The sequence below is a fragment of the Trichomycterus rosablanca genome, chromosome 12 (genome assembly GCF_030014385.1).
Source record: "Trichomycterus rosablanca isolate fTriRos1 chromosome 12, fTriRos1.hap1, whole genome shotgun sequence".
In the NCBI taxonomy this organism is placed as follows: Eukaryota; Metazoa; Chordata; class Actinopteri; order Siluriformes; family Trichomycteridae; genus Trichomycterus; species Trichomycterus rosablanca.
Genome location: NC_085999.1, coordinates 35,333,325 through 35,361,105, shown reverse-complemented (window position 1 = coordinate 35,361,105; position 27,781 = coordinate 35,333,325). Strand labels below are relative to the sequence as shown.

Below are 27,781 nucleotides of genomic sequence, written 5' to 3'. Positions count from 1 at the left end.
CAGTGCTACCCACCGAGCCACCGTGTCGCCCGATGAGGCAACATACACCATTAATATTTCATATAATTGGGCCTTATTCATATTTGGATGATGCCAAACCCACTGCAGTAGAGGATCCATAATGAATTGAGCAGCATCTGGTGCAAGTCATCACGTCCAGACGTTGCTTTGTACGGTCCTACTAAATAGAAATTCCAGCTTTTGTAAAGCTTATGATAAAGTTTTTGTTCAGGCTGTTTTAAAACTCTGTTAGTTGCCTTATGTTGCTTAGAACAAAGTGCTGATTATCAGAGCTCGTTTTTGGCAACCACCTGCTGTGATTGTAATTGTTTTTGCTAGATCAAAGTCAGGCCTCACCTTCTTTAGGCAACCCTTAACAAGGTCCCAGTGATTGTTTCAGATTAATGTAGCAGATCTGATCAGAACAAAGACCTGGGTGACTTTGATAAGGACCAAATCTTTATGACCAGACATCTGTGTTGAAGTATATCTAAGACACCAAGAAGTGAGTCCCCACTGACAGTGGTCCGAGGAGGGACATGACATAAACTGCTAACAGCTTGTTAGGTGGATAAAAGTCAATTAGCGACCAGTAGAGCTGCTGTGGCTCAAGTTGCAGATCATTTAAGCCTGGTGATGAAGTGAATGTGCCACAGCACAGTGGATTAAAACCTTTTGTGTACAGGGGTCATGCTAACTCCTGTCGACTGTCGGAAGCACCTTCAATAGGCATGCAGGCATTGGAACTGGACATCAGAGCATTGGAAGAAAGTCAACTGGTCTGATGAATATTTCTATGTCCAGAGCGTGTTTCAGCCATGTACCCATCGTTTCCGACTGGGGCTGGATCAACTGCGACCCTGACCAGGATTAAGTGGTTAAAATGAATCAACATAAATGATTGTGGGGAACCTATAAAGTACCTGGTTAAACTGCAAGACTGTGCTCACGTCCTGTTAAACCAAGCTGGGTGGCACAGTGGCACAGCTGGTAGAGTGGGTACGTCACAGCAACATGGGTCCTACAGAGCTGTGTCTGTGAGGAGTTTGGCATGTCCTCCCTGTGTCTGCATTCAGATTTCATGTTGAAATTGAATTTCTTACTCTAAATTGTCCCTAGATGTGAGAGAGTCAATGGTTGAGTGTGTGATGCCCTGTGGTAAATGTGTTTAGGGCATACCTATGTTTCTGGGCAGTGCAGGACCACTGTGACCCTGACCAAGTACTTAGTAGAACTGATTGAATGAGTAAATAAATAAATGTAGCAGGTACACTATATGAACAATATATATGGACATATCCTTCCTTATATAAAGGAAATTATATGCTTCCAGCTTAGCAGCAACAGTTTAGGGAAGGCCCTTTCCTGTTTCAGCATGACTGTGCTCCGTACACAAAGTAAGGTCTGTAAAGACATGAAGAAAAACTTGGTATATAGACACTCCAGTGGCCTGCACAGAGTCCTGACCTCAGCCCCACTGAACAGTTTTAGAAAGAACAGGAATGTCAGCTGAACCTTTCTTGACCAAGATCAGTGCCCAGCCATGGGACAATGGGCACAAATTCCAACTCACATACTTTAAAGTATTGTGAGACGCCCTCTCCAAAGAGTGGCTGTTATAACTAAAAAGATCTCAAAGAGGTTACTCTATTTTAATAGCATTTGTTTTTGAAATAGGATGTCCAATAAGCTTATGATGAGGTGTCCAAATAATTTTGGCCATATAGCAGTACCTGGCCTGCTGGTACTGAAGCATTGGTGTTTAAACTGGAACCAGTGGAATTAGGAACCAATAGAATAAGTATAGTTCCAGTGCTTGTGCAGTGGTAAGAGCCCTGAACACACCCTGCTCGCTTGGTGCAGAGATGAGAGCTGTAGTCTGTAGGAGAGGGCTGGAGGTGGATGGAGGTGGAGGCAGCATGCAAAAAAACCACCCCTAGTCCTGCCCAGTGACGTCACTGTGGGACTACACCTGAGGACAGCAGTGCAGGAACAGAGAGAAGCGAGTGGAGGAAGGAGGAACAGCAACCACTGTTTTTGTTCTTCACCACCAGTTTCTCCCAGCAGGATTTAAAGTGGTTCCTCAGTGCCACTGGAACATGCGAGCTTTGATCAGGTCGGACTGACTCGGACCAGTTTGGAGGAGAAACTCTTTGGCTTGGTTCTGGATCTCAGACAGGACAGGAGCACCACAGACAAATCAAGCAGATCTTGGAGAGCATGGCGCGTACTGGTTTGCCCGGGCTGCGGGTGTCTATAGAGGTACTGTTGGTACTGGTGTACCTGACCCGGTGTCCGCGGGGAGCGGCGGGAGGAGCGTGTGAGCCGGTTCGGATCCCGCTGTGCAAGTCCATGCCCTGGAACATGACCAAGATGCCCAACCACCTGCACCACAGCACCCAGGCAAACGCTGTGCTGGCCATCGAGCAGTTCGAGGCTCTGCTGGGCACCGGTTGCAGTCCCGATCTGCTCTTCTTCCTGTGCGCCATGTACGCGCCCATCTGCACCATCGACTTCCAGAACGATCCCATCAAGCCCTGCAAGTCGGTGTGTGAACGTGCCAAGAGCGGCTGTGAGCCCGTGATGAACAAGTACAACCACAGCTGGCCTGAGAGCCTGGCATGCGACGATCTGCCCCTCTACGACCGCGGGGTGTGCATCTCACCCGAGGCCATCGTACCAGCCGACTCCAGAGGTACCACCCTGTTCCCTTCTTTATTCTTTATTCTTCATTCTTCATTCTTAATGTTGGGTGTCCTTTAATGGGAAATTGAAGGAGATACTTGGTTAAAAATTTGAAAGGGTAAAACTGCACATTAAATCCATAAATTAAAAGAATAATAATACTTTAAAAGATAAACACTTCTATGTAATACCTTAAATATATTTCAGGGAATTATGTTCTTATTATTTATTATAATAAAATAATATAGGGGCTGGATGACAGACATCCAAGTGGAAATAAAGAGGTATGTTCATAAATCAAAATAGAATAGATAGAACGCCTTTATTTGTCATATATGCTTATACAGATGTACAGTACAACAAAATACTTTCTTCACATATCCTAGTTTGTTTGGATGCGAAGGCGAAGGGTCAGCCATTGTATGGCACCCCTGGAGCAGAGAAGGTTAATGTCCTTGCTCAAGAACCCAACAGTGGCAGCATGGCAGAGCCAGGATTTGAACTCTCAAACTCAATAGCCCAAAGCTGTACCCACTAGGCTCCCACTGTATCAAAGCTCCCTAATATGTTGTGCATATGTTAGGGGCCAATTAGTAAATTAGAGTCCTTAGTAAATTTGAAAAGACGGTGTGTTCTATACACTATGAGAAATTGATGTACTGAAGTGTACCCTGTCTTGTCACGGCTGGCAACCCCTGATGGTACCACTCCACCCACAAGAAAATGCACATTTCCATGCTTATACTACTAAAAGTCTTGTGTAATATTTACACCTTCAGTTATACACTATATGGACAAAGGTATTAGCTTACTGGACAGCCTATTTCAAAAACAAAGTGACCTCTGTAGTGATCTTTTCAGATATAACAACAGTCGCTTTCTGAGAAGGCGTCTCACAAGACCGTCAAAGACAAAACTGTTTTTGGGAATTTGTGCCTATTGAATAAAAAATGCATTTGTATGTATGGGCACTGATGTTGGTCAAGAAAACCTCAGTTGATGTTCCAGTTCATTCCAGATATGTTCACTGTGGCTGGGGTCAGGACTCTAAGCAACCTACTGGAGTTTCTTTAAACCGAGCTTTGTCCATGTCTTTATAGACCTTGCTTTGTGCACACTGGAACACATAAGGGCATTCCCTAAACTGTTGCTACAAAGTTTGAAGTGTATAATTTTCTTTTATTTATTTATTTTATTACACCTGGCTAAAACATATGAATTTAATCATTAGAATGGGTGTCTTAGGAATTTTTGTTCATATAGTGTAAATTGTCCTGTCCAATTTATCCTGGTCAGGGTCTCATCAGGTATACACACTGTACAGGGTGCCAAACATTACAGCAACACACACACACACGTTTATTCGGTCACTATCTTTTACACTTGGAAGCAAACCACACTGACCAAATATAAACCTTATCATAGACAGTGACCAGAGGCAAGGCTCAAACCCCGGTCCTCAGGACAGATATTGCTGTGTGGCACCCACTTTACCAGCTGCACCACTGTGCTTTCCTAAAATATATGCATCATTTACATTTATGCATGTGATGGAACTGATGGTTGGATTTGGGAAATAGTACAATCCAAGCAACTGAGGGTTAAGGGCCCTGCTCAGGGGGACCAGACAGCAGTGTTGCAGTGTTGAGGTTTGAGCTCTACATTTACATTTTCGGCATTTAGCAGACGTCTTAATCCAAAGTGACTTACATTACAGATACAGTATACAGTCTGAGCAATTTGGGGTTAAGGGCCTTGCTCAGCAGCAACCTGGCAGTGGTGAGGCTTGAACCAGTGACCATCTGATTACTAGTCCAGTACCTTAACCACTAGGCTACGGCTAGTGTCACTTAGGCCTATCATACCTGCTGACCTGAGAATCTACACTGTAATTACTTGGTGAGGAACTCCGGGGGCTCGGATAGAGCCCTGACCCTAACCCCACTCAACACCTTTGTGAGCTAGGACTCACCAGTGCCCGTCTTTACAAGTGGTGTCCTTTTTAGGAAGTTTGAGGCTGTTGTAGTTGCACAGGGGTGGGTGACTAATTAATGCCCATGATTTTGGAATAAGATGTCAAAAAAACCCATGGTCAGGTGTCCACATACTTGTTTTATTGTTAGTGTTTTATTCTTATGCCAGTGTATTGCAGGAGTGTATACACTATATGAACAAAAGTATTGGGACGCACCTCTTAATCACTGAGTTCCAGCGTCTCATTCAGTCCTATTGCTACAGGTGTAAAATTAAGCACTGAGCCATGCAGTCTGCCTTTACAAACGTATGTGAAAGAATGGGTCGTTTTAAAGAGCTCACTGAGTTTGGGAGTGGGAATGTAATAAGTTGCCCTTGTTACAAGTAGTCAGTTTGTAAAATTACTTCCCTCCTAGATATTTCACATTCATCTGACAGTAGTATTATTGTGGAAGTGTTTAGGAACCACAGCAGCTCAACCACAAAGTGGTAGACCACGTAAAGTTACAGGGCTGGTCGCAGAGGCACATAGTGCATAAAAGCTTCTCCAGTAACTGCTCCACTTCCGAAGCTCCTCTGGTTTTAACATTAGCACAAAACCATGTGCCAGGAGTTTCATGGCATGGGTCTCCATGGCCAAGCATGAGATGGAGTTGTGTAAAGCACGCTGACACTGGACTCTGCAGCAGTGGTAACATTCTGTTGAGTGACTTATTTCACTTTTCTAGCTGGCAGCCTGATGGATGAATCCAGGACGAATCCAGGTTTGGAAAATGCCAGAAGAACATTACCTACCGGAACAATTGTAAAGTTTGGAGGAGTAAGGATCATGCCATGGGGTTATTTTTCAGTGGTTGGCATTAGTTCCCTTAGTTCCACTGAAGGTACAGTTGTGTGCTTCTGAGTTTTTGGACATTGTGAGTCAGGTCCTCTCATACAACATCAGTGTCTGACTGCACAAATGCTCTTCTGGAAGAACTGGGCAAAGATTCTTAAGAACACACTCTAAAATCTAAACCCAGAGGAGAGGAAGTGGTTTTAACTCCATTTAAAGGCCTATGGATTTACTATGGGATGTTATAAAAGCTCCTGTAGGTGTAATGTGTGGGTGTCCCAGTACTTTTGCCCATATAGTGTATATTACATATTTAAAATCCACATTCTCATGTCTGTTACCATTTACATTTACATTTTCAGCATTTAGTGGATGCTTTTATCTAAAGCGACAGTACTGTGACAGTATTTTGTCTAAGCAATTGAGGTTTAAGGGCCTTGCTCAAGGGCCCAACAGTAGTAATCTAGCAGTGGTGAGGCTTGAACCAGCAACCTTTCGATTACTAGTCCAGTACCTTAACCACTAGGCTACAGCTCCCCTACAAACTGAACTTGGAATATTAAAGGCTACAGTGGGCACAGGCTCATTTAAGGGTGTCAGACTGAACTAAACATTTAAGGACTTGTGTGGTGGATAATGGGATGGTGTCTACTGTTATTACGGTGAGAATAGGGGCCACCTGATCTTATGTAGTGGAGTGGCTCTTTTTCATACAGCACTCCAGATAGGGCTGGTAGCTCATGTCTCTCCATTAAACTAGATTGTGGCAGTAGTTGGATTTGTGGGGTGAATAGTTAGATAGTTTACTGTTACTAACATGAGCGAATAAGGAGGGGCGCCAGTCTTTTATAGCAGCTTTTTTTCATACAGCGCTCCAGATAGGGCTGTAGCTCATATGTGATATCATTAAACTAACCCTTGGCAATGGATGAATTGGCACAGTGAATAGTTGGATGGTTTCCTGTTGTCATTGTGTAAGGAGATTATAAATCTTACTGATTGGCTATTTTCCATACAGCACTTTAAAAAGGACTATAGATTATGTCTGTTAGTCCTGGGTGGATTAGTGGTTTGGACTCAGTGCTCTCACCTGTGTGGCCTGGGTTTGTTCAAGTTGTTTGAGGTACAGTGCTGGCTCAGCTCTGGGCTCTTAATTTAGAAGGATGTGGGTTCAAATCCCAGCTGTGCCAAGCAGCCACTGTTTGCCCCTTAAGTAAAAAAATCCACTAACATTAATATCCTAACTATAAGAAGTTTTTCTACAAACATCATTTTAAACCATTTCTACTGTATTATTATTATGGTTACCTCCTACTTTTCAGTCAGTGCCCAAAGGTCTACTGGCTACTTGAAACTGCACCTAGAGCACCGTGACTCCAACCAGGATTCAGCAGTTACAGAACATGGATAAAAAAATAAGTGTAGATTTTAAATCCAAGATGTGCTGTATCAATGTTCTGACATTTTTATTTTCTTTTGCAGATACTCCACACTATCAAGACCCGGTAAAATGTAACCCAGGTAGGTAATTCATGTATTTCTAAAGTTTTAAATCTAACCTGAAGTTTTACTCGATCCTGATTAGTGTGTGTGGGGTCTAAAAATAACTGGTTTGAAATGTTATCTTCCTGAACTGAGTTCCAGTTTTTCCCACATAAAACAACCAAGTGTGTTTTTATATTGTTCTATAAGTTACTATTGCATTTAAATAAGGTAAAAATGCTAATGCTTGCTAAATGCTAGCTAAAACTCTAAACCTGCTTGTTCTCGATTGTAGAATTGAACCCTGACTTTGTGACTGAGGTGATGAACGGCAACTGTAAAGGAGTCAGTGGTACTTTGAACATTTTTATTCCTCTGCATGCTCATTATATCGAAGTATTAAGTTATTTTTTGCATTGTCACTTTCAGCTTCAGAAGTATTAGCACTTGACAGAAAGAGTTAAGGAAGTTAAGGAGTTAAGAAGTTGAGAGTAAAAGGAATTAAGACACTTATATATTTTAATATTTTATATAGACTCTTGTCCCAATTATTGACAGTTAACACGTAACCTGCATGTGTATAAACTCTCTAGCCATCATCTATGACTTCCTTTTTATTCTCTTTTTTATTTTGATACAAAATGCGATGGACTGGTGTCCTGTCCATGGTGTGTTACAGCATGAAATGAAATTACAAAAGAGATAATCAGAGCCTGAAGCCTGAATAATTAACTGATTTTTGAGAGAGCTAATCGACTCCCCAGACATTTTATGATCTGTTTTACCCTTCTGAACTGAGGGTGCCAATAATTGTGGAGCTGACTGTAAATTGAGATTGTATGATGAAGCTTTCTCAGGAATAAATCAATGGTGTCAGTTAGGATTGCATTTCTTTGTGTCATAAAGGCTGAGTCATTTAACACTGATAGTTTGCTCGTGGGTAATTTCTTGGACATCTGAAGTCAAATGTTAACATACACTTTGCACTATGACATACTATAAAACTGTAACATACACTAACACACACTAAATCCATATGTTTTTCTGCAACTGTTCTTTGTCTAGTGCATGGCAGCTTCTAGTTTTAAGTATGTTCTTGAAGAACAGCTGACCATGAGTACAACATTAATTTCAGCATTAGGTGACAGTCTGAAAGAAACCACTGTCATTTGTACAGATAAGTTTTGGACCTTAAGGGGCTTAGAAATGGCTTCCTAAAATCTATGAAGCACTTAAGGTCTGTACAGAGCTTTCTAGACTTCTCCACTGTAATGTTTGCAGCTCAGTTTAACAGGAGCAGTACTGGGAACCACTGAGAAGCCACCAGCTACATGTATTTAGAATTAATAGTGAAATCAAGAACGTTTGCTTTTTTGTCCAATATAAAAACATGCTCATGAGTTTGTGTTCCAGCTGTGCAGTCATAGAAAAGGAACATTAGTAGAAATCATAAGTATTTCAAGATTTTTTGAATGTATAGATGTGATTTTTGGATAGATTTGTGAAATCTTGTGTGTTTGTTGTTCCAGATCGGTGCAAGTGCAAAACTGTAAAACTCACTCAGAAGATCTACGCAAAGAACAATTATAATTATGGTAAGTCCTTCTGGGATTTTTTTTACCATCTAACTTACCTCTATTTATACAATCTACAGTAAAATGAATGAGTGTTAAAAATAAAGCTAGCTCACTACTAAGTCATTTCAATGTTATAATACCAAATAAAATGTAGTAAACTTAGACCAAAACCATCCAAGTAAAACATCAGTGCAGAGATTAGCAAAAAGGCAACTACATTTACATTTTTGGCATTTAGCGGACGCTTTTATCCAAAGCGACTTACTGTACTGTGACAGCATACTGTCTAAGCAAATGAGGTTTAAGGGCCTTGCTCAAGGGCCCAACAGTGACAACCTGGCAGTGGTGGGGCTTGAACCAGTGACCTTTTGATTACTAGTCCAGTACCTTAACTGCTATAAACCAACTAGAGGATGGTATGAGTGTATTGTATTTTATTTTATGACAAAGTTAAAACTTCTGTAAATGTATAATCAGAAAGCAAATGCTTTTTCACAGCACTGTGTATAAAATATTGACTGATTGATTTATTTATTGATTGTTTTATTTAATTGATTACCCTGTTCAGTAATCCGTGCCCGGGTGAGGGAAATAAAGAGCCGTAATCATGACCTCAGTGCTGTGGTGGAGGTAAAAGACGTGTTGAAGTCGTCTCTGGTCCACATCCCTCGAGAGACGGTGACTCTGCACTACAGTTCAGGTTGTCCCTGTCCACCACTCACAACCAACGAGGAGTACATCATCATGGGATACGAAAATGAAGAACGCTCACGGTATGACCAACACATTTCTTTGACCATTGTGTTATTTATTTATAAATCTATTTATCTATCTATATATCTGTCTATCCATCCATCCATCCATCCATCCATCCATCCATCCATCCAGGGATGTGGAACATCACTTGTTACACTGTTGTTGATGTTGTTATCACTATTATTAATAGTATTTTTATTGCTACTATATTTTGCTTTGTTAATAATAGAATAGAATAGAATCATGATTATTAAATGTATAAATGTTAATATTGTTATAAGTAATAATAATTATTATTAATATTATTATTGTTAATAAATAATTGTAATATTTAGGTTATTTTTATGTTATTGTTCATGTAATATTATAACATGACTTATTATTATTTTATAGTTGTGATATTGGTAATTTATTATTATTATTATCACTGAAAATAATAATAACAATAATATTAATTGTATTATTAATGGTCTATTATTATTAATATTATTATTATTCATAAAAATAAATAATTTATTGTTATACTTGTGTAATGAAGATTATTATTATTAGTTATTATTATTACTGTTGTTGTTATAATAATTATGTTCTTTCTGCAGGCTGCTTCTTATTGATAGATCTATTGCGCAGAAGTGGAAGGACCGTTTAGAAAGCAGAGTGAAGGTATTATTTGTTCATTCATTTAGAGTAGATGCAATTTAAAGTAGCCAATCCACCTTCTGTAAGTTTTTTGGAGGAAGATGGAAAACCACACAGACACGGGAGATCATGCAACACTCTTTAGTGACGAAGTGTTAAAGACAAGATTTAAACCTTTGTCCCCAGGACAGTATGAAACAATTAATAAAAATAAATGCATCATCATGATACTGTATATTAGTGGATATTTGCCAGAAGCACTAAATCAGTACTGAGTGGTTCAGACAGATGTTCCAATCTAATCTACTGAATTTTGAGATGTGAACGTGTGTCAGCCCCAAATGTAAAACTGATCACGCCTTAATAACCCTATTGAGAGACATTTCTCCTTTTTTATAAGTGTTCTAAATCACCACTGTGTACATTAAGTGAGCAAAAGTGTGCGCCAGCCTACCATATGCATTCATACAAACTACTGTTTTGAGAAGACTTTAACCAAGATTTAGGAGTGTGTCTGTGAGAATTTGTGCCCATTTACGTGTTACGAGAGTTTAAGGACAGCACGGTGGCTAAGTGGTTAGCACTGTTGCCTCACAGCAAGAAGGTCCTGGGTTTGATCCCCAGGTGGGGAGGTCCGGGTCTTTTCTGTGCGGAGTTTGCATGTTCTCCCCGTGTCTGCATGGGTTTCCTCCAGGTGCTCCGGTTTCCTCCCACAGTCCAAAAACATGCAGTCAGGTTAATTGGAGACACTGAATTGTCCTATAGGTACCTAGCCACTAGGATGCATAAACTAGTGCATTGTAGTGCCGGTCCCAAGCCCGGATAAATAGGTAGGGTTGTGTCAGGAAGGGCATCCGGCTTAAAAACTGTGCCAAATCAATAATGCGAATCATGATCCGCCGGCGACCCCTAACGGGAGCAGCCGAGGAAATTCAAATTGATTAAGGTGTTACAAAAGGTTAAGGTAAAACCATGTCTTTTTGGACCTTGATTTGTGCACAGCGGTGCAGGCATGCTGGAACAAGAGATGGTCTTCTGTCGACTGTTGTAAAAATGTTGAAATGCATGGGTTTTTTGATATAGTTGATTTTTACACTTGATGTACCTAAAACACTCAGGTATCCATGTACTTTTAGTTATTATACTGTACATAGTGGTGATGTAGAACAAAAGACAGAGCTATCTGTTAATGATTGGTCCTGCATTTTAAATTGAAATCTTAAGACCTTACATATATTGTGTTAGGCAATATAATCCTGTGATATGAAATGCTGTGTTATGAAACAATATTTGCTTCCTTCTGATTTTGTGCATATATGTCACACTGGATGATGTTGAACAGAACATGATGTTACATTTTCCAACCCTCGAAAAGCAACAGTGTGTATTAATGTTGTGTGTTTACTGTGGGTCTGAGTCACATGATTTTCTACTTGTTTTTTTCCAGCGCTGGAATCAGGCCTTGAGGAAACGAGACAACGACAGACGTGGCCGTCCCTAATCTCACACAGACACGGAGAGTATCTGAGAAACTAAAGAAAATTGCACTATTGTACGTTTTTCTCCATGTTTAAGAAATTGTAGCAGATTTTGTAGTTGCTTTGTAAGATATTGGTTTTGTTTTTAATTTGCCTTTGCACGAACAAAATGTTCATTTCAACATTGCTGCAGGTGTGTGTGCGTGTCTGAGTGTTTGTGTGTGTGTGTGTGTGTGTGTGTGTGTGTGTGTGTGTGGGGGGGGACTTGTTTTTAATGGTGAAGCGTTGAGGTCCATGTAAGGATCTGGAAGGAAAGACAAGGAGATTCAATTAGGCGTGAAGAAGTTTAAACAAATTTCTTGCCAAAATGGAAAGTGGACGATCTTCTGATTGTCTACCAATTGTTGGATTTTCACATTTGAAGGAAAAGATGTGAAATGGACAGCGGGGCGTCGTCTTGCACAAGGAGACACGAAGACGATCCAGCACTGTAAAGGAAATGATATCCAGGATGGAGATGAAATGTCCATTTATTTTAAACTGACACTGTTGCATAATACCGCAGTAGTCTTGATTTTAGAACTCATACGCACACGTTTAATAGATCATATGTCGTTTCTTAGGCTTGGTTCATGTACGATTAGATAATAACTGGCATGCAGGTAACATGGTCAATTAAAAGGTCTTTTTTTGTTTGTTTTTATGGACTGATGAATAGAAGGTGGCTCAGCAATATTCAAACCATATTCATATTTTCTGTTTCTTTACATTCAGTATTAAACATATCAGACTGGTGAACTGACTGAGTTACAGTTTGTCTGCATTTGTAGTGGTTTGTTTCTGTGAGAATCATCTTGCGGTGCCAGCTGTGATGTCTAATCGATCAGCCACGCCCACAGACTCATCACTGTTTTATTTATAACATTATGTTTTAGTAATAGGCCTATCATTTGATTCAGTTCTCTCTCAGGTGTTTTTAAAGCACAGAATTTCCTAACTCTAAGGAACAGAGTTCCTATTTAGAGATCTATTTACAAAACAAAGCACAGGACCCTGTTACCAGGGATAATACAATGTGGGTGAATAAAATTTCATCTGTAGTAGGTTGATCCAGGACAGTGACATTACACTACATAAATGAAATTCCGATGCAATAAAAATACATTTAAATATGTTGCTAATTTAATAGATGAAAAAAGAATAATATCTTGTATGTATGTTTGAATAACTGTAGACTCAATAATAATTGGGTGCCACACAGCAACATTTATGGAGTTTAGCAGACACTTTTTTTTTTATCCAGAGCAACTTACAGTTGTGACAGTATACAGTTTAAGCATTTAAGGGTTAAGGGCCTTGTTCAAGGGCCCAACCTGGCAGTGGTGGGGCTTGAACCAGCAACATTCTGATTGCTAGGCCAGTATCATAACCCCTAGGCTACAGCAACATGGATTGTCAGTCTGGGTTTGTTCCTTGGCTCTGGATCACTAAGAAGTTTCACATTCTTTCCATGTCAGTGTAAGTTTTTTTCTATTTAGTCTGTTTTTTCACCTACCAAAAACATGCAGTAGGTGGACTGGCTGCTAAAAATTACCCGTGACAGAGTAGATGATTGATAAGTGTGTGCTTTGTGTAAAATTAGTGTTGGAGGCAATCCACAATCAAGTTATTGCCTAGGTAATATGTTAGAAGACCACACATGACCACCAGAATGGAGCAGTTATTAAAAACAAATAAATAATACACCTTAACATATTGAAGTGTGGTCAGGAAATCGGTTAGTCAAGTTAAATACTTTTTAGGGTTTTTCTAATGACACAAATGAGATTGATGACCAAATTTTAGTCTTGGATTTCAAGCCGTACAACACTAGGCATATATTAATTGAGTGAGCTTGTACATTTTTGTATATTCCAAAAACCTGGGCATGTAAATGGCACTGATCTTCAATTATTGTTACTGTTTGGTATGAGTTGTTGTTGCTGAAGATGGTAAAATGGAAAAAAGTGTGACATGCAAAAAATAAGACACAAGACTTGGACAGAATGAGGCTGAGGCACGCTAAGATCCGCTGTCGGTGTCTAGGTGTTTAGGGTCGCTTTCCAATATACAGGTGGAAAAGCAGTCAGCAGAGTCCTTAAGGTAAGTCCTAGATTTGCTATATATATATATTTGGGCATAGTGGCACAACATACATGTAGCTCTGGGTAAATGGATTAAAATCTAGATAAATCTATGAGAACATATTCTCTGTATATCTGCATGGGTTTCCACTGGGTACTCCGGTTTCCTTCTACCTACGTCCCAAAAACATACAAGTAAGAAAACTGACTGCCCTTAATTAACCATCCAGGCAAGTTGTACATATATATGATGTCAGATAGATTACATACAGAAGCATACGGCAAGAAACTTACTCATACGGTAAGACACCAGAGACAAGGATCCTGGAGCTGTGCAACACCCACACTACATGCTGATTGTAACATTTACAATAAACTTTACAGTGTTTGTTATCAGGACTTGGTTATTATTAACTTTCAGATGAGTTAAATTTGTATTGTATGGTGATGTTGGCACAGTTTTGCTGGTAGACTGGGTGCCTCACAGCAAGACAGTTCCTAAAGTCCTGTGTTTAATCATTTTTATCCAATGTGACTGAGGGTTAAGGCTCCTACTCAGGGCCCAACAGTGGCAACTAGGTAGTTGTGGGGTTTGAACCAGCAACCTTCAGGTTACCAGACCAGTACCTCAACCACTAAGCTACCACTGATCCTGGCCTTTGTTTTCTGTCTGAAGGTTTCAAATGAGTTGGCTGTGTGTTGTCATGCTTTTAACCAGCATCTTTTAAAGTGTGTGTTCCTGCCACGTGCCCAGTGTTTCCTAGTGGCACTGGACCCAACACAACCCTGATCAGAATACATATAAAAGTAAAAATGACCGAATGGATGGTGTAACTTGAGTTTTATTACTTTGCTTCAGTCATTAGTCCTACATGCTGTGTGAAAATTCAGTGTGCGTATGTGTGTGTGTGTGTGTGTGTGTGTGTGTGTGTCTGTACAGTCCCATTCATAGTCCCACATGAGGTTTTGTTATATAAACACATTTTGCCTCGTCCTGCTCCATCACATGAAAATTCAGCCCATTTGTGGTCACAATGCACAGTTTGTCTATAAACCTTGATCAGAAGCGTCCACACACCCTGTCTTTAAACAAGCCTCGTAAAGCGGTGTAAAACTGCATGGAAATCCACATCACTCGTCTCTCTATTGTTGTTCTTTCTCCTTCATTTGTTTCCCTGAGACGTGGGTTTCCCACGGCCGGCGCTGACCGCCGACACCGAGCTGCGGTTTACGCTCTGTATTTATCCGCCCGCAGAGATAGGCTTGGTAATTACACCCCACCTGATTTATGTGCCAAGGGAGGTCACCGGTGCAATCATTTACTGCAGAGTTTATGGGAGAATTAACACGAAATGCAGGATTTATTGTGATAAACTGGCTGGCCTGACTCGCTCCATGGCTCCCCTGGTAAAGGTTCTCCTCGATCAGAGAGTTTTTCTCTTTCCTCTTCTCGCTTTACTTACGAAGCAACTCTGCCATCAATCTGTCCTGTTTAACGTGCTGAAATTACACAGCGTGTTGGAAGCGAGTGAAGGTCTCGGTGGAAGTGTCCATCTCCGGTGTCCTTTCCTTCCTTTTTTCAGTAGGAGTGGAAATTTCTCTTCTCCATCATACATGTTTGGTTTGCAACATACAGCTCTTTGTACTGAAACTACAACAGAAAGCAGATGGATTAGGCCGGATGTTCGTAACCTGCAGCTCTTTGGGCATTTGCAGCCTGTGAATTTGCCCATTGATCTGCTTGTCCATAGAGATCCAGCTTGCAAAAATCTTGGGAATCAATAAAGTCGGCTTTTTGGTTTTATTTTAGCAGATTATTTAATCCAAAGCGATTTACAGATATGACAGATACAATGCAAGCAACTCAGGAGCACAACAGTGCCAACTTGGCACTTAAACCAGCTACCTTAACCACTAAGCTACCACTAGTTTTTCAGCAAGACCATGTCAGGCCACATTCTGCACTGGCTAGATGTGCTTAACTGGCCTGTCTGCAGTCCAGTTCTGTCTCCTATTGAAATGTATGGCACAACATTAACAGGCGAATCAGACAATTCTGACTACAGAGCAGCTGAAGTTTTGTATAAAGCAGGAATAGGTATAAATTTCATTAGCAAAACTACAACATTTAGTATTCTTAGTTCCAGAACCATTCAGCCTGCCAGTGCTAAACAAATCCAACTGGTCATGTCTGCAGGATGGAGGGTTAATTAGGGTTTGTCCCAGAAATATTTCAAAAGGTTTGATACAGAGGCATGTTTACCTCTGTGTTACATCACCTTTACACAACATATTTAATAACCATTTGAGATTCTTAACACGATCAATCAAAATTATTTTGTTATGCAGGTATTTACCTGCATAGTATCCACCACAGGTTTTAAAAGGCAGTCAGAGCTGAAACCCTGGCAGGTCAGTCTAGCACCTGATAGCTCTGATTATGTTGTTAAGGTAACAGCTGTAGAATGTGGCTTGGTGTTATGATGTTGAAATAAGCAAATGAGAAATTAGTAAAAATTATTTTTACACACATAGAAGGATTCAACCAAGGGGAAATGTTGAGGGCAAGTAGATGAGGGCACAAAACAAACAGTATAAAACCACAGGTTGTCAAAAGGAGGTAAAGAAACACCGACAATGCTTTCTTATATGCCATTCCTGATGTAAACACTAATCCAAAGCAAATTGGTTCAGTCTAAAAGCCTGGTGAAATTCAGCATGTCTACTCATAACAAACCTTCACATTTGGTCAGCATGTCGGTGCATTTAATTACAGATGACGGCTAAATGTGGGCCTTTCAGTCTGTGTGAATGAGTGAGTGAGAGTGCAGCTGTGTGCATGTGAATACATGACTGTGCATATGCAGTGTGTTATAACAGCTGTAGAAAATGCCATCAATGCTTCACTGTTCCACCTCCATCCAGAAATAAACAACTTTACCCTCAAACAAGGGACGAGCCAAGTTCTCTACCCCCCCTGTTCTGTTTAGTACCCAGCAGTGTTGTATCCTACTGACCAAGATCATTTCTATAACCACTGTGTGGTTTCAGTGAGCTCATAAGAAAAATACTATAATCTTTCGGCCGTCCGGGCACCTGTCTGGAAAATAATTGGCTTGTCTGGGTGAGGGAAGGTCAACTGGATTTCTCGTACCTGCTGAAGTTACAACTTGTGCTGGCTGATCAGTGGAACCTGCACAAAGACGGGGGATAATGGAGATCACTGTGTGACTCTCCGTGCACGATACAGATCTCCATATGAACCCGCTTGGTGAAGGTGAAAAGATGGCCTCCTTGGTCGGGAATGAAGGTCTCCAAACATACTTCTAGTCACTGTGGCCAAAAACTACAGCAACACTTTAAGGTGCTCATTTTGGACCTTGGGCTTCTTTCTTGCTTGTTTATTGTTTGTTTATTAGGATTTTAATGTCATGTTTTACACTTTGGTTACATTCATGACAGGAACGATAGTTACTCATTACCCAAGATTCATCAGTTCACAAGGTTATATCGAACACAGTCATGGACAATTTAGTATCTTCAATTTATCTCACTTGCATGTTTTTGGACTGTGGGAGGAAACCGGAGCACCCGGAGGAAACCCACGTGGACTATTCTTGGATTATATCTGACAATCCAAACTAATTTCCTTTTACCATAAGCTGACAGATTACCATGTTTTATACCATTTGTACTTTTAGAGAGTTGTTTGTTCCGATGATTCCTGGAACCTGAATTTGAGTTAAAAAGGTTCACAGTGACTTTCATGACTTGCAGAAAATCTGTGATCTGCACTCTAACATCTATACAGAGCAATCCATTTCCAAAAAATGTTCTGAAACCCTTTTTGCTCTGGTGTGGTTTATTCATTTCTATTATTTTAAAATCTGTTCAACCAGTCATGACCTGCCAACATTCTGTCTGAGGTTCTTCTTTACGTCTGCTTACTGATTGCTTTGCTGGAAACCAGCTTTCGGGGAAAATCCTCTAGAGATTGTGATTGGCACCCAGCCGTGACTCTTTATGTATTGAGTATTGTGAAGGACTTAGCGGGTAAGATAAAAGTGTGGTTTATACAAACAGGCGTTGGCAGAGTCGGGGTAACAGTGAGCTTCTGTTCAGATTTACGTAACACTAATAATGGTTGTTTATTAGGGTTCAGCTGCCTCAGAGCAGGAGAAATATAAATATATAAATATATTTCTTTTTTAAAGCATTTGCTCCCTTTTTCTCCTGATTTTTTTTAGCACGTCCAATTTTTACCCAATTGCGTTATGCTGACCCCCGGCCCTGATTGAGAAGATCGAACTGACACACATCCCCTCTGATACGTGAGCAGTAACCAACTGCATTTTTTTTATCCGCACCAGCCGAGTTCATATGCGAATCAGCCCTGTGCACGGAGAGCCACACCCTGATCAGCATTATTCCTCTACTCTGTGCAGACACCATCAATCAGCCAGCCAAACGTTGTTCATATAGCCGCCCAGCCCAGCAGGATGGAAAAGCTGTGTATTTTAAATCAATCCCTTGGGTGGCACGGTGGCTCAGTGGGTAGCACTGTCGCCTCACAGCAGGAAGGTCCTGGGTGAAGTCAGGACTTTCACTTTTCACCAGGCCATTCCAAAACATTTAGTGTGAAATCCCTCATCATCCGCTGATCATGTGGGTATTTTAAAGTCACGTTGTGTGCATTAGGCATTAAGATACAGAACCAGCTCTGAAAACCACGGTTCATGAGGAACTTTACAACCCCAGAAATAAAGTCTGAAGCTAGCATCATAAAAACGTTTACAGCACACTCTGAACTCACTGTTCACGCCGAGCTTTACGATCTTTTTAAAATTGAGGTTACAAGTCAAGCACCTGTCAGAAGGAAATGATTAGATTTTGGAGAAGGTGCTTATGAACAACCCAATGAAACTCATAAACAGGAGGAGTAGGAGCCTCTGGGGCCCTCTCTTTTTTTACTGACCCTCAGCTTCTGCCTAGCTTCTTTCATGTGAACTGCTCACTTTCCACTCATACAGGCAAACTCCCCGTCCAAACATAAAGGTTTGTAACCTAAGAATGTGAGAAAAAAACGAAGAAAGCCCTGAATATAGTAGCGGGATGTTTAATAAAAAATATAAAACATTAATTAAGGTATAAATTTACGATCTCGTATTTTAGTGTTTGAAATGACGTGAGCTTTTTAAAAGCACACAGTGTTTTCCGTGAACTCTAGTGTTCCTCTCGTAAAAATAAAATAACAACGCTGGTAAAAAGGTGTTATAAGGTACTGATGCCAGATCGCACAGTGCTCCCATTTTCCATTAAACCCGTGCTGGAAAATCACCACACAGGAATCTCTAGCAGGGAAACACAGATCCTGAAGTGGTGCCAAACACCAGGACCAGTAGCAGAGCTGATTTGCTAATATGACCTTTAAAGGTTTATGGATACTATACAGCCAAAAGTATGTGGACACCCCTCCTAATGACTGAATTTGATGGAACTTTAAAATCTATCAAATCAATCTGAGTTAGATTGGTCCATGAACACCGCTCTGGTACATACATTAAAAATCCCAATAACACTGCTATACCTACTACACTTATACAACACACAACACCATGTTATTACCATGCAGTGCAACCAATCTGATCCTTCTAATATCTGATTTTTTTGACCCTTTGATAATCAGGTACAGGAGGTGGCAAAGAGCAACAAATGAGCTTCACAAAGTAAGAGCGAGTGCAGTTGTTAGATTGCTCTGGTCCTGAGTAGGCAGTATGTGGTTGATGTCAGCAAGAGGGACATGAGGCATGTCCATTTCCAGTGTCCAGGCCAGGATACACAATGAGGGAGGAAATACAGACAGAAAGTGCTTGATGTGTTGCCACATTCAACCCTCTCCACTCCTTCTCCAACATCTGGGATAGCTTTGAAGCTTCATCACATCTCCATCACCACCTACTCAACTCCTCTTCCTTTCTTTACTCACATCTCACTCATTTATAAACAGGAAGTGCTCACTCCCAGACCTCTCAAGTTTAGAAAACTCAAATAAATCATGGTGCTTCGTACATCACTGAGGTTGAAAGTTTAAGTATCATTAAGTTTTCTTTCTTCTTGTGTTCATATGTGCAAATAAAAAAAATAAATAAATAAAAAAAATAAATACACTTGTACGAGACGTTTGTTCCTGTTATTTTTCTTTGCCTGAATACGACATCATTATTTGTTAAAAAGATAAGTTGATTTATATGTTTGTGGGTTTTTTCTTGAAACTCTGACAAAATTGGTTACAAATACACAGACTAGGCATAACATTATGACCACCTCCTTGTTTCTACACTCATTGTCCATTTTATCAGCTCCACTTACCATATAGAAGCACTTTGTAGTTCTACAATTACTGACTGTAGTCCATCAGTTTCTTTACATACTTTTTTAGCCTGCTTTCTTCAATGGTCAGGACAGGACCACCACAGAGCAGGTATTATTTGGGTGGTGGATCATTCTCAGCACTGCAGTGACACTGACATGGTGGTGGTGTGTTAGTGTGTGTTGTGCTGGTATGAGTGGATAAGACACGGCACTGTCTGTGAGGAGTTTAACATGTTCTTCCAGGTTGTATGTATTATTCCTGTCTGTTATTCTGATTTCCTCTCACCTCTCAAAATGCAGAGATTTTCTGCTCTAAATTAAACCTAGTTGTGAAAAAAAAATACATTGAATTGATGAGTGTACCTGGGGACCTGTGGTCCTATTATTGACTCTCACCACCGGTCACCTTCCCTAAGGAGTCTGTGTGCATGTTCTCCCAATGTCTGTGCTGGTTTTCTTACTTAGTTTTTCTCCTACCTTTTAGAAACATGCTGAGAGTGGGTTGACTGCTTTAAATTGTATTTAGGTGTGAGTAGGTAATAGAGAGAATTTTTGGTAACCTGCAGTGATAACCTGGGAACCTGCAGAAGTAGCTTAGCTGAGGTACTTGACTAGTAATCAGAAGGTTGCCGGTTTAAGCCCTATTGCTGCCAAGCTGCCACTGTTGCCCTTAAGCTGCCCTTAAGCAAGGCCCTTCACACTCAAATGCTTGGTTTAGTCATAATGGTAAGTCGCTTTGGATAAAAGTGTCTGCTACATGCTGTTAATGAAATGAGAAATAAGGGGGAGGTGGTTAAAGTTCTATACATTGTGCTTATATGGCAGATATTTTTGATGTATGTAATGTAACACATGTTGTGTGTTTAAATGAATTTACGAACTGACATCCATGGCTTACCCGAACCAGAGAGCCAGAACATAACTGGGTTGACTGTGTTCTTTTGCTCTCTTGTGGTAGTATTGAGAAATGCATCACCAGTCTGACTTTAACTTCACTCGATGTGACTCAAAAATTCAGCTTTTCAATATTTTTATATTTTACACTTGACCAAAAGCTTGTTGAACTTTCCATTGCAAACCATGAGCATCCATATGGCGTTGCAAGGTCAGGCACTCATGCTAGACAGAAAATTCACCACTTTTAACAGAAAAGCTAATAAAAAGTTCTTGAACATTGAATTAGAATTAGTTCATTCATTCATTTTCTTATCCGCTTATCCAATTAGGCTCACAGCAAGAAGGACCTGGGTTCGATCCCCAGGTGGGGCGGTCCGGGTCTTTTCTTTGTGGAGTTTGCATATTCTCCCTGTGTCGGCATGGGTTTCCTCCGGGAGCTCTGGTTTCCTCCCACAGTGAGGTGAATTGGAGATACAAAATTGTCCATGACTGTGATTGACATTAAAGTTGAACTGATAAATCTTGTATTACAAGAAACTACCGTTTCTGTCATGAATGTAACCAAAGTGTAAAAGATGACGTTAAAATCCTAATAAATAAATAAATAAATAACAAGTGTGATTTCTAGATTGCCTACACCTGTTACCTGCCACAGGTAAGTAAGTAAGTAAGTACAAAACTTAAACTTACTGCAAAAGACTTGCAAAAAAAAAAGTGGTGGGGGCAACTCCACTTTTAAGGCCATAGTGTTGGATAGCAATGTCCAACAAGCTCACTGTGAGGGCTCAACATACTTTTGACCCTATAGTCTATATATCAGTCACACCATTCAGGTTGCACTATACTAGTAAAACCTTCAGTTGTTTGTAATGAGTGCTCTCAGGTTTCAGGCTGTAAGAGGAGCAGGTGCCCATCACTGCAGTTTCAGTTACAGTATTTAATGCCCGATCACACTGAAGATCAGGCTGCCTGAACACCTGCACCTTTCCATGTTCCAGTTTGCTGAGCTCCATGTCCACACATGTGATGCAGTCACTCGCTCAAGAAATTAAATCATTCTCCAAAACCAGTCTGAGAAAGCAGTGCACCCGGGTGACCACTCTGAGTGGGAGAAGGATTATTGAAACATGGAAAGGAACTACAGTCCATGTGGTGGAGGACACAGTTCAGTCTGAAACAGCATGTGGATATGTACAGGACAATACCTGGGACCTCCAAGTGGGATATATCAGACCGTATTTACTGCTTGGTAAGAAGTGTTTACTATGATCGATGATGGTATCATGTTTTTGTATTTTGAATGACAATATGGTATAATGACAACTATATGCAATGAGGGCAAAAGTCTAAGACCACTAGTAAAATTTAAATATATAAAAAAGCAATACAATACAGTGTTTTCACTACATATTCACAACACAATCAGCATAAAAATAGATAAAAAATACTTACATTTATGAGTTTCCTAGTATTTCATACAAAAAGCAAGTGAGCACATTGTTGAAAGTGACCAAATTATTATTATTTTTTTAATTTAAATAAATTTTCACTCAGATTGTTTTGCTGATTAAATGATTTGTAATAAAAAATATTACATTAAATGTTTTATGACTTAATGTTTATTGAACCTTAAGGTAACAACGTGATTAAACCATTGCGACTCAATAACCAGCCTTTATCTTCTTCGGCTGTGATTTGTTACATAAACATCACCCAGCCACTGAAGGTGTGTTGAATCCATGCTAAAAACTAGGAAGCTGCTCACAAAATCTGAGAGAGGATCATTTTATTCATTTTATTACCAAAAGAGCATTTGGGTATTTTTTTCCAAGACCTTAAACGTTCCAAGACCATTGAGAGTACTGTCTGGAAGTTCCAAAATTATAGTGAAGCAGAAAACCTCAGTGGCGGTGAGAGAAAGCCCAAAATTTCATCTGCAGAATTTACTGATTAAGTTTTACAGGATGACCTGATGAAGCCTGGGACAAAAGTGTCATTGGCAAAGAAGATAACTTATCAATCAAAGTCTTCATGGGTGCATCAAGATCAAGAAGCACAAAAAACTTGACTGAAATATACCAGGAGGAAATTGAATAGACCTGCAGAGTTTTGGGACACAGTTCTACTGAGTGAAAAATCAAAACTGGAACTGTTTGGAAAGGCGAGGCTTTTGACCAGAAGAGTACTATCTCCATGATCTAGCATAGAGGTGGATCACTGATGTGGGGATGTTGTTCTGCAACAGAAACTGTCAGTATTGACTGTATGACTGGCATCATGGTTTCACAGAAATACCAATGCATTTTGAGAATAACTGTTCTGCCTTACTACTGTTCTGCCATACTGAAATTCAACCTTGGTGGAAAGTAGACTTACCAGCAAGACGATGATCTTAAGTAAACTTTAAATTCAAATTAAATTAAAGCTTGGTTAAGGAACCAGTCCTGGAATATCCTGGAGTGGCTTCTCAATCTCCAGATTTTAATCATGTTCTCAAAGTTTCTTGCACATTTAAAACTATTCTTTCTCTTACTGAAACTTTTTTTATTATTATTTAATTTTATAGACATTACCATAATACCTTTTTACCAAGAAAGTATAAAACTATGGCTGTAGTCATCATCACTATACTCTTGCAACAGGACCAGCTAGGTGGCAAAAACATACACAGTGCTAGTAAGACCTTAACAGTAATTGCTATCAAATAGCAACTATTAACCAAATATGCCAAAAATGTAAATCTGTAATCATGATCCCAGCCTTGCTAAAACACCCTTAGATCATTACCAATCCTTCACCAAATTTCACAGTTGGTGCGAGACCCTGTGCCTCTAGGCTTTTCCAGATCTCAAACTAACTATAATGAGGTGTTGGACCAAGCTGAAAATTGGACTCATCAGTGAAAATAACCTCACTCCAGTCCTCTACTGTCCAGTCCTTATGGTCTATTGCAAACTTTAGTCTAGCTTTGCCCTAGGAGCCTGTTACAAGCTATTGGCTTTTTGTAAGTCACTTGGTGTCATCCTGTGGTTGTTAAGTGACATTCAAAGGAGTTAGCAGTTATCCAGGTCAATGGATAGTTGATTTCTCCCTCTGCTGGTTTGTAGCATTGTTGTCTCCAGTGTCTGCTACTTCACCTTGTTCTTATGAACCACCATCTTTGTAATTTAAAGGATGAAAGCGTCACTGTATCTTTCTGCCAGTAAAGCCAGAATTGAACTCCTCTTTTCCTCACTCAAAACTTTCTTTTCCACTTTTTGACATGGGGAATAGTTACTTTTATACACCCAGTTACTTTTAAAATATCATTAGCACTGATTTTAAAACCCATCTGGTTTTATTGCAGGAGGATAGTGATGATGAACACAGCAGTGGTTTTTTTGACATTTTTCATTTACATTTTTGTCATTTAGCGGACGCTTTTATCCGAAGCGACTTATAGTACTGTGACAGTATACTGTCTAAGCAATTAAGGGTTAAGGGCCTTGCTCAAGGGCCCAACAGTGGCAATTTGGCAGTGGTGGGGCTTGAACCAGTGACCTTTGGATTACTAGTCTAGTACCTTAACCACTAGGCTACAACTACCCTTTCATTAAATAGTACTGGTAGTCATTTAATCAGTATCTGTTAAGTAGGATATGGGGCCTGTGTTCAACAGACACTGGCCTTACATGTAAAACAATGTTTGTTTGTTTGTTTATTAGGAATTTAATGTCATGTTTTTACACTTTTGGTTACATCAGTCCACAAGGTTATATCAAACACAATCATGGACAATTTAGTATTTCCAATTCACCTCACTTGAATGTCTTTGGACTGTGGGAGGTAACTAGAGCACCCTGAGTAAACCCACGCAGACACGGAGAGAACATGCAAACTCCACACAGAAGGGACCCAGACCGCCCCACCTGGGATTGGAACCCAGGATCTTCTTGCTGTGAGGCAACAGTGCTACCCACTTAGCCACCGTGCCAACATTAAAACAATGAAATTGTTTAGAAAGTGTTTTTACAATTTTTTTTTTGAATGTAGGTTCACAAGATGCATCTCATGACTTCAACACTTTAAAGAAGTACAAGGTGTGATTCTGCATTTACTATTTTAAATCAGCACCCACAACTGTCTTTGTTTAATATTTTATCTTTTGCCTTTTATTACTATTCATTAATGTTCATTTGAATTTTAGGTTACTCACGTACTGAATGTTGCCTATGGTGTTGAAAACGCTTTCCCGGAGCTCTTCATTTATAAAACAGTGAGCGTACTGGATCAGCCTGACACCGACATCATATCACACCTGCAGGAGTGTGCACAGTTCATAGACCAGGCCAAGGCTGAGGTAAATGTTATAACTTAAAGTCATGCCTAATACTTTTACAAATACCATGGAGCAATATGGAGTCCTGACGTCTTACTAAGGACCCCTTAAAATCATGTGTGTAATTAGAGTGGTTCCTGTTCCCAAAGTCATTTCATGAGTGTTGATTTTCGAGCCTATCTGATACTAGACGTCCAGGTCAATGGCGAATGGCTTTTAAATAATACATGTTCAGTTTTCATCATTCATTATTCATGCTGTTGTAGAAAGATCATATCGCTGCCGGGGCCTTTGTTCAGTATACAACCTCTTTACCAAATAGTAGCATCAGTCACCCTCAACCTGAAACTGCAGCATGAGACAAAATTGGTAAATGGTTTATGATTACAGTGGTAACTGGAAAAGTTTCCATTCTTCTGTGAAACTACTGTAGGAGTTAATCAATCCAGACAAAGCAAACTTTCAGTCTCTCACCATACACCTTGTAATTTACCAGTGGGAGAGATTAGTGTGGTATTCATTTACATGAACCATGATAAAGCACATTGTTGTGTGTAGCTGATATGCCTGGACGCAGGCATGAGTACAAAAGCCCTGGATCTATTGTGTGTTCCCCACATCCAAGTATGTAAAATGTAAAATGGAAAAAGCAAGCAAACAAGAAAGCAGTGAATGGTAAACAATGTTTTACTTGTATTTAATTAGAACTTGCACAAAAAGAGATATTTAAGGTTTTAGGATACTTAAGGACTGCCATGCCAAATGCGTTAAAGTCATTAAATGAAAACAGCTCCTGCCAGGTGACTGGGCTTACACTCCCTTATAGTACAAAGATTTAAATTTGAATTTAATAGCACAAATTTATTGTGTGTCTTATTTTAAAGGATAAGTTAAAGTTTAAGCAAGTACACTTTATGACCAAAAGTATTCAGTAAGCTGAATGTCCTTGAGTGGCCCAGACAAAGCCCCAACCCCATGGCAGTTCATAAACTCTCACCATCCAATCTGACGGAGCTTTAGAGGATATGTTATGTAAAATGGAATAAACTGCCCAAATCCAAGTATGCAAAGTTTGTAGAGACGTATCCAAGAAGACTCACGGCTTTAAGAGGCTCCTACATGATGCTGAATTAAGAGTTTAAATGCTTTTGTAAATAAAAGGTTTCAGTTTTTGATATTTAATTCATTTTTAAAACATTTTCACCATGATAAGGTTGGTGATTAAGTGTAGATTGACCGTAAAAATGACAATTTTATCCATTCAAAATCAAATCCACAACAAGTGTGCAATGCTGTCCAAAATATCCTGTGGTATCTGGTATCTGAATATTACCAGCTTAAATCATCCCACAGTGCATCCTGGTGCATCTCTAGAAATGAAGAGCTTATATTAATCACGATAATTACCCTTTATTGACATGTTTTCCCTCCTAACAGAAAGGCGTGGTGTTGGTGCACTGTAACAGCGGAGTTTCTCGTTCAGTCTCGGTGGTTATTGGATACCTGATGATGAAGGAAGGCCAGTCATTTGATGATGCGTTCTCTCTGGTGAAGTCAGCAAGACCAGCGTCATGTCCAAACCCAGGATTCATCGAGCAGCTGAAAAAATTCAAACCTCAGCACAGTTCACAAATGAACGGTTTGGGTCACTCCTGAATAATCATTTCTATTCAGTGCCTCAGAGACGGGGCCTGACATGGTGATGACCATGATTTTATTTATTTAGTTTTTATAAGCATTAACTGGCATGTGGAGTGATTAGCATGTAGAAGGTGTTTAGCTTAATTTATATATTTTAATGCATTTCCCCCAAAATTTCCTCCCAATAAAGTTATATTCAATAACTCTATTGTATTTGTATTTTCACCTCTACTGCTGCAGACCCCAACTCCTAACCGTCTAATTTCATGGTGCTGAGTTTCTCTAAACAGAAACAAATTTTTACAAATCTTATTTAAGGAAACTTGTAATTTAAGGAAGATGAAGAATGATGTAATAAAAACAAGAATCTGGGAATCTTTTTCAGTCTCTTGATCACTTTTGTAATATTTTGACTGACCAAATTCATTGTATTTTGTAAATACATCTTATAAACAAAATAAACAGTTTTTTAAATGTTATAGCTGCAACACACTTAAAGAAGTGAGAAAGTGAAAAGAAGAATTCTAGAATAAGCAGTTGAATTGGTTACAGGTGAGGGAATCATGATTGGGTATAAAAAGAGGATCCACCAAAAGCTCAGTCTTTGCAAGCAACGGTGGCTCGTGGTTCACCACTTTGTGACCACTTAATAGACTTTTCAGCCTGAACAAACAGTTTAATAATAAATAATCGATTGATTGGACCGTATAAGACATTCAGTGTTTAGTTTAGCCAGACACATTTACATTACATTTACATTACATTTACATTACATTTACATTACATTTACATTTTAGGCATTTAGCAGACGCCTTTATCCAAAGCGACTTACAGTAGTGTGACAGGAGCTTGTTGAACCAGCAACCTAGGCCATGTAGCCCAGTGTTGGGGATGGGTTGGCTACGGTAAGGGCTGGATAAACAGCTCTATGTTTGTCTGTCTGTTGTGTGAATGTCTATGTGTATGAACGAATGTCTTAAAATAACCGTCTGGCGGCCCCGACG

At 39.8% G+C, this 27,781-nt stretch overlaps 2 protein-coding genes across 2 annotated transcripts; both read left to right on the top strand.

Annotated features, from left to right (window-relative positions):
• Nucleotides 1–2,008: 2,008 nt before the first annotated feature.
• frzb (frizzled related protein) lies at nt 2,009–12,224 on the top strand. Its single transcript, XM_063005897.1, has 7 exons — nt 2,009–2,695; nt 6,977–7,015; nt 7,272–7,328; nt 8,506–8,571; nt 9,122–9,326; nt 9,909–9,972; nt 11,396–12,224. The coding sequence occupies exons 1-7, from the start codon at nt 2,221–2,223 to the stop codon at nt 11,447–11,449; spliced, it is 960 nt and encodes a 319-aa protein (XP_062861967.1). The 5' UTR covers nt 2,009–2,220; the 3' UTR covers nt 11,450–12,224.
• A 9,620-nt stretch (nt 12,225–21,844) lies between these two features.
• dusp19a (dual specificity phosphatase 19a) lies at nt 21,845–26,792 on the top strand. Its single transcript, XM_063006520.1, has 4 exons — nt 21,845–22,067; nt 24,851–24,897; nt 25,005–25,157; nt 26,574–26,792. The coding sequence occupies exons 1-4, from the start codon at nt 21,845–21,847 to the stop codon at nt 26,790–26,792; spliced, it is 642 nt and encodes a 213-aa protein (XP_062862590.1).
• The last annotated feature ends 989 nt before the right edge of the window (nt 26,793–27,781 follow it).

What these genes read in the sequence shown, in the direction of transcription:
- dusp19a (XM_063006520.1), top strand. Translation starts at nt 21,845, where the DNA reads ATGCAGTCACTCGCTCAAGAAATTAAATCATTCTCCAAAACCAGTCTG. An exon ending in ACACTTTAAAGAAGTACAAG is followed by an intron (nt 24,898 to 25,004) that starts GTGTGATTCTGC and finishes TTTGAATTTTAG; the next exon opens with GTTACTCACGTACTGAATGT. An exon ending in TAGACCAGGCCAAGGCTGAG is followed by an intron (nt 25,158 to 26,573) that starts GTAAATGTTATA and finishes CCCTCCTAACAG; the next exon opens with AAAGGCGTGGTGTTGGTGCA.
- frzb (XM_063005897.1), top strand. Translation starts at nt 2,221, where the DNA reads ATGGCGCGTACTGGTTTGCCCGGGCTGCGGGTGTCTATAGAGGTACTG. An exon ending in AAAGAACAATTATAATTATG is followed by an intron (nt 8,572 to 9,121) that starts GTAAGTCCTTCT and finishes TACCCTGTTCAG; the next exon opens with TAATCCGTGCCCGGGTGAGG. An exon ending in GAAAATGAAGAACGCTCACG is followed by an intron (nt 9,327 to 9,908) that starts GTATGACCAACA and finishes TTCTTTCTGCAG; the next exon opens with GCTGCTTCTTATTGATAGAT.